Source organism: Muscardinus avellanarius, assembly GCF_963383645.1.
Source record: "Muscardinus avellanarius genome assembly, chromosome: 14".
Classification (NCBI taxonomy): domain Eukaryota; kingdom Metazoa; phylum Chordata; class Mammalia; order Rodentia; family Gliridae; genus Muscardinus; species Muscardinus avellanarius.
In genome coordinates, this window is record NC_137800.1 from 3,347,919 (window position 1) to 3,362,696 (window position 14,778).

Consider the following 14,778-nt stretch of genomic DNA (forward strand, 5'->3'; position numbering starts at 1 on the left):
TTGAAGAGTTTAATATTTCCAAAGACACATTGTATGAGGGTTGGATGAGGGACCTGAACCCTGATCATTCAGGCCCATAACAGCTGCTCTCTTGTACAAAACACAGAGCCCTCCTGTCTAGCTGTCTTCTCCTAGGAGGGCCCTAGGCACATAGAAACTGAAAATTATTATTTCTATCATGCGATATTAACTGTCAAACTAAATAATGAGCTGGTTGTTATTTCTTTGAAATCTGCTGGTTCATCATTCAATTTATTTTAATCGTTACAATATATAAAAACGTGATCTCATTGTACCAATCGGAGCAGGCCTCACACACATATTTTGATGTGGTGAGATGCAGGTCCCGGGTTCTTCAGAATTAAGTATTTTACAATGGCAAATACGTAGTTCAGGTTCTGCTGATATAAAATACATTAACAAGTTCACACAATGGCATCAAGGAAGCGTGTTTTTTGAAGGCCTCAAGCAAATTACTATAGTTAAGTGTTTAACAAAGCTACAAAATCCTTTAACACACCCATCCCACTGAGGGCTCTGTGCCACAAGTAGAGGCCGTGGGGCTCTGAGCTTCAAGGTTCAACGCTGTGCTTCTGCAGCTGCCAGGATAATCTGGGGTTTAAATTTAAGCCCAAAACTTCTCCAGCATTACATCAGGAGGGAGAGTTGCTGCTTGCTTTCCCTTTATCAGTGGTAAAGTTCCAAGTGAGGTGGGGCCAGACAGGTGGGTCACTGCCTGCAGGATAGACAGATGGACCAAGGGTGCAGGGGAGGGGGTTTGGCCTTCAAGAGGCATAGTCTCCAGACTGTGTTCTGCCTCCATTTTCTCTGAAAACTTGGGGAAGACACTTTGGTCTGGACACAAGAAAACAGAGAAATTTGGACCTAAAACTTGAAGTTCACTTGAAGTTCATACATTTTAGAGTCTGTCTCCATTTTGTTGCTTCTCTTTAAGGTAATCTTTTTAAATTAAAATTTTATTATTCTATTTAGATGTATTTACCGCAGTCACACAAAAATGCACACACCAATTCTGAGATAGGTCTGCGTTCCTCAACTATTCTTAGCTGTGAGAGTAGAAGTAGCTTGCTTTCTTTTCCCACATGAAAATGGAATGTAACTAGGCAGAGTGTTTCGAATTTCCAACTCGGTGCTTTGATAACACTTTCATGCAAGTATTCCAGTGTATAGTACAAGAATTTCTCTACCCATGTTAGGGTGATGGACATGTAAGTTCTGCCCAGTTTCTTGCTTTCAATGAGGCTCCTGAGAGGAGTAGGCATTTGTTGCAGCAGGATATATCTCATTTCTAAGTTAAAACATCTGTAATTTAGAATTTTGGTTGGTCAAAGGCTCTCCTCACACACCACACTAATTGTTCCAGATTATTCCACAGTGTGGAGATGTTCTCCCCATACACCTGCCAAAATTGAGTATATCGAGCATGGCCTCAAAGTTCCCTGGGGGAAAAGATCAGGGTTTCATTTGTAGTCTTTTCATTAATAAGTGTGGGTATGCTTTCCTACATTTACTGCTGTTCTTATGTAAATTATATATCTATATCTATTGATGCTCTTTAGGCAGGTCCTCTGGGCTCTTTGCTTATCAATTGTAAAGTTCCCTTTTGTTTTCCTAGAAATGTGTGATTAGCACATTCATAAGAAAACTTTCCCTGCTGCAATATATGCCCTGCTGTGCTTCTGCTGCCTGGCGTTAGGAATAGGACTGGTGACTTGGTGTTGAGCAGTAGAACAGGGCAAAAATGATGAGCTGCACAGGGTTAGGAGTATAGGCTATGGGTTTAGGATTTATGTAAAATTTTATCGGCCCATTTTCCCGGTCTCTCTCTCTCTAATCTTCCCCCATCTTCCTCTCTTCCTTTTCTCCCTCCTTGCCATCCCTTCCCTTCTCTGGCTTTGGATTTTCTAGTCAAATCTCAGGTAGCAAAGAGCTCTGAGCAGCCTCTAGGAACTGGAGCAAAGAGCCAGCAGAACCCGGGCGTCAGTCCTCCAACCACAGGGACGGCCCTGCCAGCTGCCAGAGGGTCTAGCAGTGGACTCTTCCTTAGTATAGGTCCCAGCCAACACTTGACTGCTACTCATAAGACCTAAGAGGGACTTAGTTCCACTGTACACAGAGTTCTGACCCATAGATACTGTACGGTAGTCAACAGGTGTTGCATGAAGCTGTGTATGACCAATCACTAAGAGAAACATCATCCCAGTGGAAGCAGCCCCACCCACCTGCCCTTATTCTCCTCTCTCTGTAGCTTCTCCTGGTGGCATCTGGTCCTGCCCAGAAATGAACAAGGAATTGAGGATAGCATCAGATTATCTTGCTGCAAATACCTTGGGCTGTCTCTATCTCTTATTTCGGGACAAAGAATGAACACTGTGGTCGAAGGGTGTAAAAATCACATCCGATCTCTTATTCTGGTTTTAAGGCTCTCATAAATGACACCAAGTCTCTAACTTATATCCTTTTCTACTTCTCATACGCTCTGTTCTTAAAATCCAAAATAGAAGGAACCCACTTCAGAAGAAATGATAGCTCCCTCCCCTTGTCATGGAACACTTCATGTAGTATTTTTCTACCGACTCTTTTTAGAAGGCCTCTTATTGTCCATCCATCATACAAATTGAAAGAAAAACACATTTGCTAGGATATATAAATCATAGCACAAAGTTCAGTGGGGCCATCTTCTCATCCTCGCAGGTCAAGGGGTGTCTCCTCTTCGCAGTACCCTGACAACATGCCCCTTCCGCATCTCTGCTTGTTGCCAAAAAACACTAAAGAACACACGAAAGATAATTCTGTAATTGTCCTTGTAAAATAAAGAGACTGATTAGTTTGTCTTTGTTCGACATTTTTTATGTAATTTTTTTAATTAAAAATCTCAGAGATACAGCAGTCAAAATGCCCATTGTGGAGAGACATAGGTATGGGTGGAGCAAGCTCTCAAATTATTGTCACTGGAAAAGAAAATGCAAACACCTGGGGTACTTTCCTTTGTATACAAAGAGAGATAGTCATGGAAAAGAAATTCAAGGCACTCAGATAAGCATGGTAAGAGAGCAGCTGGGATAAAAGGTTCCAAAGCTGGTTGTTTGGGCAAGTTCGAGTCTCGGTGTGTGAATAAATATGTCATGTGCATTTACTTGGAGAAATCATTCTTATTCATTTTATAGGTCATCCCTCTTCTGTGAGCATTTCAGCAAATAGATACAACATACTAAAAATTGTTATATAATAATACTAATTATTATTATTATTATTATTATTATTATTCACTAAAAATTATGCCCAGAATGGCATGAGCTGATCATATGTGCTTGTTCATTAAAGAAGCAGTAAGTAAGAAGCCAGGCCTCTGCTGCTCACTGTCTGCCCTGTCTTTGAGTTCTATGGAGTTCTGTTTCAAACACAGCAAACCACACCAACAAGCAGGAAGAGATTCATAGGTATTTGGTATTGGAGGTTGAACCCAGAGGCATTCTATCCCTGAACTACACTCCCAGCCCTTCCTATTTTACTCTTTTTATTTTCTTTGAAACAGGGCATCGCTCAGGTGCTGAGGCTGACCTCCTGTGACCCTCCTGTGTTAGCCTCCAAGTATTAGGATTACGGACCTGTGCCACCATTCCCAGGTAAGAACATTTTTCTTTTTGAACATCTTAAACTTGTGGTTTCCTACATTATTACTAATAACTGTTAAATGTAGTAAGTGATAACAAAACATTGATGAAAGGTGAAATTGGGCCATCCAGCTGAGGTAGAGATAACAAGGGGTGGACTGGAAACTGCACGAGGTGAGTCCGAGACAGAGCGCTCAGGTACAGGTAGGTACCTTCCACCTGGTTTAGCAGAAGACCCCAGGGGCAGCACAGGGGAGAGCTGGGGTGGCTGGGGAAGTCAGAGGAGGGCGGGCTCTGCAGGACTGTGGGCGGGCACCTGGCTGTCTTAGAAGTGTGCACAGTACTTCCGAGGCCAGGATACACCACCAGGACGCCATGTGGGGCTTTTTCTTCCACACCTCAGGTTCTGTTGGTGTGTCATCCTGAGGTCATTACAAAAACCCCAGAACAGTGAATGTAGTCCTCATTGGGAATTTGCAGAACAGAATAACAGGTTTTAAAAAGGGCAAGGACTCTAGTATCAGAGAAATACATGACTTTCAAATGAGAGTGTGACCAGTCTCCACTCAGCTCATTGATGCTTCTCCATCCTTTGCTCCTCCATTCCTGAGACTCCGTTAACCTTTACCTCCTGAGAAACTGCCCTTCAGTACAGGGCGGACATCGATGCCCTTATCATATAGGCTACTGATTAGATGCAGTGACTTTCTTTCTATTTTCTGCTACAGTGGGATTGAAAGCTCGGACTAGGCAAGCTAGTTCCTCTAACCTCTGTGAAAATGGATGAGTGAGGAGCCTGCGCTCTGGAGCTCTGACTGCACTGACCCAGGTGCCTCTGCTCAGCATCGGCCGTCACTCTTCACCTGCACAGAGTGATCATTACTATTCATCTCTTCTGAGACATTACCATACCATCCTCTGCCGTGGGCTCCGCATCTTCATCACTAAGGATCATAACAGGCTGAAAGTTGTGTATGTTCGCCAGTGATCTAGCTCTACCCAGATACTTACTGATGTCAGTCAGTGAAGAGAATTCTTCCACAGAACAGTAACACTATGGCTTTTTAAAATGAATTTATCTTGATATGAGCAACAATTTGTTAAAAGAAAAGCATTAGGAATACTTTTTTATTTTTGGGGGGCGCGGTACCAGGGGTGTTCTACCTCCAAGTTACACCCTCAGCCCTGTTTTTATTCTTTATTTTGAAACAAGATCTCACTAAGTTTCAGAGGACCTCACTAAAAAGTTGAGACTGGATGAGAACCTCAATCCTCCTGTTTCAGCCTCCCAGCTACTGGGATTACAAGCATGCACCACCACGCCTAGCAAGAATATTTCTATTTAAGGTCACGTTGTCTCCATGTGAAATGAAATAAGTCTGACAAGCAATGAACCTGCAACCTGAGGACCTCCAGAAACTAAAGAAAATCCCAAGAGCTGGGTTCACCAGAGTTGCCACAATAAAAATATTTTGTAAAGGAAGGAAAAAAAGAATTAGAAAGAGAAGTGAAGAAATCATGCCAAATAAATGTATGGAGCAAAAAGAAAGAATCTGATCAATTTTGTTAATTTCTTGTAAAAACTGTGCCTCTTCTCCCCTGGACAGGGCCCCTTTTCAAATATAAAGCACCTATCACAGCCTGAGAGCCCAAACTAGCCCCAGCTGCCCTATGCATCCAAACAAAACACTCTCCTAGACACAAGCAATTAAAAGATAAGAAGATAGTTTGAATGATGGTGGCAAAGTAGTTGATGGTCTGTATAAATATGCCTACTGTCTATTTTTAAAACAAAAACACTAGCTCTTCTTGGAGAACCTATCTTTGCCATAGGGAGCAGCTTCCTCCCGCCCTGTAGACTACCAGGCTTGCATAAGAGCCACCACAGAGTGGCCCTGGCAATTTGCTGATTGGATGACCAAGTGGACTTTCCTCAGAGAGCCACGAGGCAGGACCAGGAAGCGCAGCGATGTCACTGAGGGTCAAGGATGGCTCATTTCCTAATAACACAAATGAACGTCAAATTCCTGGAGAAAATTACCAACTTGTAAGAGATCAATGAAGACACTTCCTATTAAATCAAGAGGAGAAATAAGTTTCTCTGGATAAAGGCATAGGGATTCTCCAGGCATCTAGAAAACGTATGCTTAGAATTCACAATTAATTTCAAAGGCTTTTAATTCATTAGAGATCATTCCCCACATAATTCAAATTTTAATCTAACATTTAGCTCTGTCTTACATAACACTAATCACATCAGAGTATACTAAACAGTAAAAGAAAAAATAAAATAATTCATTCGAACAGTATTTTTATATGAAAGAGTATAATTATCCCTTGAAGTCTTTCTGTAATATAAACACTACGGACAAGGAGCTTGAATCTTAGGCTTTAGAAAAGACTCAGTGGCATAACACGGTGAACGCTGATAACAGAGGCATTGGCAATATAGAAGGAGCCCTCTCAACAACTGCATGGCTTCATCCTGTAGTGTATTCATCGCGAAATCACTGCGGGCTAATTAGTCTATAAAGGATTAATGATTGGTCTATAAATAATTAAGATCTTCATGCATTTTATTGAAAAGGAGGAAGTGATAGAAAAATTGATAAAATCTATCTGCATTTAATATAAAGCATACATTACAATGATAGATATATAATATATATAATACATGTATAATATATAATATATTATATATCACATACATATTACAGCCACCTTGAAGTTTAAAATCATATTTAACCATGCTTCTGGAACTCAGAGTATAGCACTATCTGTGTTCTCAGTATCAGGATTTCCTAAGGATAGGTGGTCAGGGTATTAATAAAAAATACATACACTTAAAGAAAATCCCATGGAGGAGAGACCATGGGGTATGCACTGAACCAAGAGTGAAACACATGTTTCTCAGGCTCAGGAAGTATACACAGGCACATTCAATGGCTCTACACCACAGTCATACTGTCCTCTTCCGCAACCACCAAGGTGATGAGCAGGGTCAGTATATGAAAAGCCCTGTTGCCCGTCAAGACACCTGGCTTCAAAAGCTGCCCCACTTCCCCTGGGGCGCGTGTGGCTTACGATTTTCTGGATAATTCAAACAAAAATGTGTGTTTTTTTCTTTATAACACCTACATGTCATATTAGTTTTTCTTGAATTTTATTGAAGCTGAGAGTGTCTAAAATTAAAAAAAAAAAGCACTTAGAATCAAGACCAGTATCCTGTATAATTTTACTAGGTGGTAAAACAAACAAATAAACATACAAAACTGGAAAGTGATACAAGCAATCTGGTTCCTTCAGATATACACTTCCATTGTGTCATACCAGTGGCAACTAGAGTCTTTAAATCATATTTCAAGACTTTCCTGACTTACCCTTTACAAAGCACAGTCAAAATTAAATGAGGACTGCGTGTACTGCGGCAGAAGAACCCCTTCCATCCACATGTATTTGGATGCAATGACAAGACTAAACTAGTCCTCCCACTTCCACTACTGTCCCTGAGTTAAAACTAGTATAAAGCAGGAAGGTCTTAATCAACAAATCACAAATTATATTAATGACATAAGGGTTATAGTAGTGATTTTTACCTGGGATATATTCCTGTATGTATTTTTGTTTGTTTAGTTGGGTTGGATTGGGTTTTTTCTACCAGAGAGGTTTTAGATGGAGATAAATGTTGTCATCATAGATTCAAATAACATTAACTCTAACTCAAGTTACTATGTGAAAACGTTAGTCTTCAGTGGAATGTTTGCAAGACATTCAGTAGGGTGCCTAGTGGAGAAGGCATCTTTCAGGTACCTAGGACAAAGATGCTTGAGGATCGAGAAAGATCTGGAAATGTCCCTAAAGCATTGGCAATATCTTCCTATCCCCAAAATGCTTGGTTGTTAAAAATGGTTTAAAGAATGCTGTAGCTGAACTCTTAAAAAAGAACTGATTCATAATCTGCATCCTCAAAGATTGGTTTGCCTTCGGGGAAGACAAGGTATGCCTTACTTCCACAAAGCTTCAGTCCATTTTAGCCAGCTCAATTACACAATTTCTTCTTGCTCTTTTTTTATATATAAGAAACATTAATCCTGCTATTTATCAACTGTGATACTAGGGACTAAGTTTGACCCTAAAATCACACCTATCCATAAACCAAAGGTCAATTAAGGTCATCATAAGGATATTGTGGGAAAGACTTTTCCTGCAGTTGGGGCAAAGTACCTAATCTCATTATTGGATTTCTGTAGTAGAGAGTAGTTTGGAATAGGTACACAGTGAGCTAAATACACCTGAAAGCAGTATTCGTAGGGGTAATTCATCTCTGCACAGCCAAGACAGCTGTTTGCTTTCTTTCTTTCTTTCTTTCTTTCTTTCTTTCTTTCTTTCTTTCTTTCTTTCTTGCCTCAGATTGCATATCCATGCCAGTCCTCCTGGTTTAAAAACTGTCTGCCTCTGTTGATATGGTGGCCAAGCCACAGAATCAGACTGATCTGATTTGATCATTGCCCCGACTCCTCTTGAAGTCTAAGTTTCTATTGCCTGGCCTAAGGGCCAACAGACCTTCAATGCACCTGTGCATCTCAAAGGCACAAATAGTGTGGCCTACAGAACATCTACACCTTTACTCAGATCTCTTCCCCTGATTTATTAGTTATTAAGTAGAATTCAGATAAGATATATCTGTATCGCTTTCTATGTGCAAGGACTATCCATGTGACTTCTGAATTGTCTTAAAAGAGGGGAAAAAACCAACAGGGAGAAATATATATATATAAAACTGTAGACAAAGCATGAAAATACAGCCTAAATCACATGTATGTGAGCTGAAAAGAGAAAGAATGAAAGAAAGAAAGAAAAAGGCTAACAAGCATAATTAAAATTCAGTTGCACATAGAGTATTCAATATGCCATTTGCATTTTGACAGCTCAGAAATGTCTACACTGGATTTGCTGGATCCTCCCACGATGAGCACCAAGTGGCCACTGAGCCTTTGTTTATCTATTTCTTAAAGGAAGCAGAACCAGTTTCTAGACATTTTCAAAGCTGTGTTTGTGTTTGTTTGAGATGACAAAGTGAAGGGTAAGGAAGCAGAGTCCCAGAGGAGAAGTCTTTGCTGAAGGAACTCTCAAGCACAGGCCTTGTGACAGTCTTCTTGCCAAGCATGATGGGCCAGCTGAAAGCCTGTATGAGAACAGCCCCTCCTCCAGCCTCTGAGAGCCCAGGTGCTTGGGGCCTGGGAATTCTACCACCCTGACACTACCTGCTCATTCCTTCTCTGGACTGGTGCCATGAGATATCATGTGATGTCAGTACCCTAGCCTTCAGGTTTGCAAAACCTGTCACATCAGATAAAAGATTCTCCTTTTTTTACTTTTATCGGGGGATTCTAGTATGTGCTGGATTTGGGCTTTTCTATCCAAGTTTTTCTGCACCAGAGTCTCCTAATCTCATCAGGAGACACACAAAGGTAAGGTCCTGCTACAGAAGAATTTGACCAGTAAATTAGCATCTTTTTGGTCACATGAAGATCTTAAGACCTAACACAAGTGGAAGCTTGCAGGATGGGGAGGAACTTTCTCCCTGGCGGTCCAGTTACATGGTTTCTGTGGAAACTCCACAGTGTGTGTTTAGAAGTGTCTTTGAAGGCTGGAAGAGCGACTGTTCCAGTCACCTGAGCGATGCCCCACTTCCTGGCTCCCAGGCTTGGGCCAGTCTTTTGTGCACTTTTAGGACGCTTTCCCAGCAATGTCTGCCAAGGCCTATATTCCCTTCTCTGCACATATGTAAGCCAGGACTCGGAAACAAAGTTTGTTTGCTCAAATATCGGATAGTCAGCCCTGGATTAAGGGCACAGATCTAAACTAGTGACCACAGAATGAACTATTCCACCGATCTGCCAGATGAAAACACTTCAAAGCTTCCTCCTTGACTTGTGATGTCTGGCAACGTGCTTTTACAGAGATGCTTGCATCTGAGATTGAACCTTTACAACACCATTAATTACCAGAGAGGAAAAGAAGACCCAGGGGCCAATGCTGGGTGTGCCCCACCTTGCCTGGAAGAGTGCAGAACAACCAGATGCAGCTCCTGCTCCGCAACCCACGGGAAAGGGTTCCCCCGACCTCAGCAGGGCCGCCAGCAGCCCCTCACGACTCCGCAAACAGGTCACGAATTGTGCCCCAGGTACCCAAAACTCCGCGCCTGCCTCTGCCACCGCGCGAGCCGCCACCTGGGCGCGCGGAGCATCTGCGGGTGCTGGTGATGGCCTGAGCCCTCCCCGGAGCGCTCGGATGGAGGAAAGGCCCTGGGTGCGCAGGCGCCGGCGACCCCGGCGCGGGCAGCGAGCCCGGAGCCAAGTGGGGAGGCCCGACCTTGGCCACCCGCCTCTGCGTGGCCAGCCCCAGCGACTCGGGCGCCCGCGTCACCAGCCGCCGCCTTCCACCTGCTGGCGGCCGCGCGCCCCACCTGACCTCGCAGGGGCGGAGAGATGCGGGGACCCAGGCCCGCCCCGCTCGCGGAGGAGCCCGGCACCCACCACCGCGCGGGCCAGTGGCGGGGCTCGGCGTCCGTCCTAGCACCCGGGTCTCCCTGGGCGCGAGCACGCGCGCACACGCACAGAGACACAGACACACGACTCGGCCCGGGCGCGCAGGGGCCGGACCGCTTCTTGGTCTCTCCTGCCTGGATCTGCAGTCCTGGCCCGCAAGAGGCGCATCAGCGTATCCATCCATCCATCCATCATTTATCTATTTCTGGAAGCTTTCCTTCAGGGTCCGGGCTCCCCCAGACTCTGTGCCCCCTGCCCTGCCCAGCCCCCGCCCACGACCTGCCCCTGCGCACCCCGCCTCCGCCTGAGCCGCGCGGCAGCCCACCCGCGTGGGGGCGGAATCCGCCCGACACACACGTGTGCGGATTATTAAGCAGCCGAGCCAGGGCCGCGCTGTCTCCACGCAGCCACCCCTGCTAATTGCGGGGGAAGGGAGATCCGAGTGTGCGGAACTCCCAGGGAACCGAGCCTGAGCTCAGAGGCCAGGTCGCCTCCCCGGGCCTGGATGGTCTCGGGGTGCGGGGAAAGGGCGGGAAGTTTTCCAGAGTTGCGTGGCAGGTGTTTCCCCTCCCGCAAGCGCTCAAGGGCTATGAAGCCGGGCTCCATCTCCTGGCTCCCTTCTGCCTGCCCCAGGGATGCACACACCTGCGCCCAGCTCCCAGGACGCAGCCCTCGCTGCCCTCCACTTTTCCTGCCTAGCTTGCCAACTCCCAGCTACTCCACGTCGCGGAGGCCGCTGGCTGCCAGCCTGGCGCTCCTGGGCGGTGGTGCCTCCGCAGCAGGCAGGACGTCTTGACCGCACCGGTCAGGTGGGCAAGGGTCGGAGTCTGTGGAGAGCTCCCCACCCCAGCGACCGCTAGCTCCAGCCGCTGAGGCTGGCGGCTCGCGCCCCGCGGGCCCCGGGGCGCATCCCACAGGCACCCTTGGGGTGGGAGGGTGCTCCGAGGAGAAGCCGGCGCGGCGGACTGGGCTCCTTAGCCCTGCGCGCCCAGGGAGGAAGCCGCCGCGAGCCCAGCCCGCCTCGGTCCTGCCCAGCTCCCTCCAGGCGGATCTGGAGTTTCACAGACCACACGGAGTCCTCCTCGCTTCTCCAGCGCCCTCGCATCTGGACCACTGGAGAAATGGGGCCTCGAGAGAAAGACGAAGGGTGTCTAAAGGCAAAGGGGCTTTCCTGGGAACCAGCGAGTGACCGTCGAATAAATACATATAAAACAAAATTTTATTCCATCCTTAAAAGAGAGAGAGACATCTAGATAGATATCCCCACGAGCGTGACGACGACGGGGTGCTGACTGATTGGGGAAGCGTCCTAGGATGGCGAAATGAGGGAAGGGGGCAGCTACTTTCCATGTGAAAATCGATCGATATTCTCCCTTTCTCCTCTTCCTGTCCACAGACTACAGAAGTGCCCCAGCCTCGCCGAGCCAGTCTGTGCAGCCCATAGTCTACTGAGACGAGGCATTCCCTGGCTCATCTCAAGGAGAAAGCCCAGTGCCCCAGGACGCACCCGGAGGGACCCTTCCCCGCGGACGTCCAGAGGGGCGCCCGGCGCGCAAGCCCGGCCACAACTCCGGGCTAGCCTCCCTCGGGTTGCCAGCTCCGAACAACTTGCAAATAGCAAAATCCGGCGGAAAAGGAAAAGGGGGCGACCCCGAGGCTGCTGCCCGAGGCCCCTGGGTCCTGGAGGGGGTAGAGGGGCGCGGGGATGGGGCGTGAGGACGCGCGGGAGGCCGGCCCCGGGGAGCTTGGCTGCTGCGCCCCCAGCCCGCGCAGGGAGCCCCAACTCGCCAGGCCGGGCCGCGCTCCCAGGTGCGGGTCCGAGGAGAAAGTCCTGGGACGCGGGGCGGCCACCGACCCCGCGCGCCCACCTCCGGGCCCCGCCACGCCGCGGGGTCAGCCCCACTCGCGCGGGGCTCGGCTCTCCCTGACACCCCGCGCCCGGAGCCCAGGGACCCCCGGTTCGAGCCCCGAGGGAAGGGAAGGCGGGGGTGGGGCGGGGGCCGGCGAGGGCGCGAGGGGCGCCCCATCCCGGGCACCGCGTTCCCCGAGCGCCCTTAATGGAGAGCCCGCCGGCCGGAGCCCTGCGGACCCCAGACCGACCCTCGCTCGCGGCGGAGCGGGGCCTCGCTGGGGTCGGCCGCCTCCCGGGGGACCCGATCGGCCTCTCTTACCCTTCGCTGCGGCCAGGAGCCCCGCGCACAGAGCCAGCGGCACCGCGGGCAGCAGCAGCAGCGACTTGAAGCTCCTCCACGCAGCCATGTCTGCAGATATTCCACACGCGCACGACGCCCGCGGGCTCTCCTCGGCGCCGGCGGTGCACCGAGCCGGGCTCAGCGGCGAGGCGCGGCGGAGAGGTCCGGGTCCCGCGCCCCGCGCAGCCGCCGCCTCCCGCAGGTCTGGGCGCCCGGCTCGCTCCGCGCTCGCAGCATCTGGTCCGAGCCGCTGCGAGGCTGAGCTGCTCCGGCCGCCGGCCGCCGCGGGCTGGCACCAGGGCCGGCCGGGGAGCGGCCGAGCCGGGCAGGGAGGCTCCGCGGCCCCGCGCCCTGGGGAGGGAGGCGGCAGCTGCTGCGAGCCGCGAGTGGGAGCGGGGAGGGCGGGGGAGGAGATCGGAGAGGAGAGAGGGGAGGAGAGGCAGCGCCAAAGACGGGCTGCTAGCGGCGCAAGGAGCCGCTGCCGTGGCGGCTGGACGCAACCATCCCTGCCCACAGAGAGGGGAAGGCGTCTGGGCGCCGGCTCCCCGGCACCGCGCAGCCTCGGCCGGCTCCCGCCCGCCCCGCCGCGCTCCCCGGCCTCGGGCCTCTGCGCGCAGGCGGGCGGGGGACTTGTTGGGCGCCCGCCGGGGAGGCCCGGCCGCGCGGGGGACCCAGGGTCCGCCACGCGCCGGACCCCAGGTCTCTGCGGGGCACGGCCCGCCGGCCTCTGTCCACTGGGCTCGCGTTCGCAGTTGACCAGGGCGAGCCCCCCTCCGCCCCCGGGTAACTCTTGGGAAAGAATTGCAGTGGAAAGAAATAGGACCCCCCCCCCACTCTGATCCCAGGAAGAAACACACGCGTATCGTTTTTTAATCTGGGCAATTATGGTGAGCAAGCAAGGTGAGGGTTTGCAAGGAGTTAGAGAGCTTCCCCCTGTCCTCACTTTGGGGTGTGTTGGGGGTCTCCACGCACAAACTCTAGGCTTAGTTAAGATTAGAAATAAGGCAGAGTCTCTGGAATTGATATCCGGGGTTAGTTGAGAGTGTGGGCAGGGTGGCACGCCTCCACTCAAACCAAGGGCCTCACCAGGTGGGGCGGAGAGGCCTCAGAGAGGATGAGCTCCTCCTGGCCTTGCAGAAGGATGGAGCCATGGAGGGCAGTAACTGCCACAGTGAGCTGGGTCTCACCCAGCTCCTCGCACACAGGAAATCTTCCCGCAAGTTCTAGGACCAGGACACACACGCCCACGAGCACACACTCGGTGAGACATGAAAAGCAGTGAGTAAATAGAAAATGGAAAGCACAGGTGAGCGTCCGTTTTCACCAAAGGACCTTTAGAGCCTTTATCATTCTTAATCAAAAAGGTGTAGGTCCTTTTGGAGGATTGGAGGGAAAGGACCAAGGAAGCCCCACGCCGAGGGTTTCACGTAGAAGCTTTATAGCACGCTGGCTACTCAGAAGGGGAGATTTCCCAGGTCAGGAATGTCCCTGGGCAAAATGGGAGCAGGCTGGCGGCAGGGGGTCGCTGCCACATTTCCTTGGTCTTGGAGGTTATGTAGGTCAGCAGATTCAGGTGTTTTGACCCCTCTGGTTTTCTTAGATTTTCCTGCTCTCTAGACTGCCTAAGGATGTGATTGTAAACCTAGAAAATGAAAGACCACGGGAACTGTGGCCCCGAAATGTAAGCATCGACAAACAAGTCCCTTGGTCTCCTCACAATCTGTCCAGCAATTGGTGCCATCACCCAAACGTTCTCCCATGGAGCCAGGGATTCCTAAATACAAGGGGCCCAATTGGATTTTCCCAAATTCTTTTTCCCTTAGTTTTCTCTGGAAGGAGAAGAAAACAAAGTACCTCAATGAAGGCAGGAAGCTCTAGCACAAAACCCTGGATCCTGGTTTAGCTGATCTGGGCCTGGAGAGAAGAGGATTCCCCCTCTGTGATTTTCAATCAGACCTCAGATCGCAGCTGTAGCTCAGCAAGTAACAAAAATGCTTTTCAAGACCCACGAAGAGCTTGGAGAATTCATTTCGAGCTCCTCATCAGAGAAATTGATCTCCTTCAGGAGCCAGAGAACTTATCTTCTCCTGCAGAGAGAGTCCTGTCTTTGCATGGTGATTCCTAATGCTTCAAGCATTGAAGATGCTTCCAAAGACTACCCTTCCTGGGCCAGGATTCATAGATGACTTTGAGGTAATTATGTCACACGCCATGTAGGCAATCAGACACCTGCACACATAATTGTGGCAGGTCCCAGGCTCCTGGCCCCCAGGGCCCAGGCTCAAGCTTCTCCTTCATCATGACAAGCTTAAAATTTTCTTGAGCTACCTTCTCTCTCAAGAGAAGGAAGATTGATTCTACCTGATTCAAATCACTGAGAAATAATGCTTCCCCCAAACC

At 49.3% G+C, this 14,778-nt stretch overlaps 1 protein-coding gene across 1 annotated transcript in view; it reads right to left on the reverse strand.

Moving 5' to 3' along the window:
• Positions 1–12,445, reverse strand: part of CSMD1 (CUB and Sushi multiple domains 1) — a gene marked incomplete at both ends in the record, with an annotated part of 1,592,168 nt that extends 1,579,723 nt beyond the window's left edge. The window contains one exon of the mRNA XM_080710482.1: positions 12,358–12,445. Coding sequence (XP_080566608.1) covers positions 12,358–12,445 — 88 coding nt within the window. The remainder of the gene's footprint in view (positions 1–12,357) is intronic.
• Between the last annotated feature and the right edge of the window lie 2,333 nt (positions 12,446–14,778).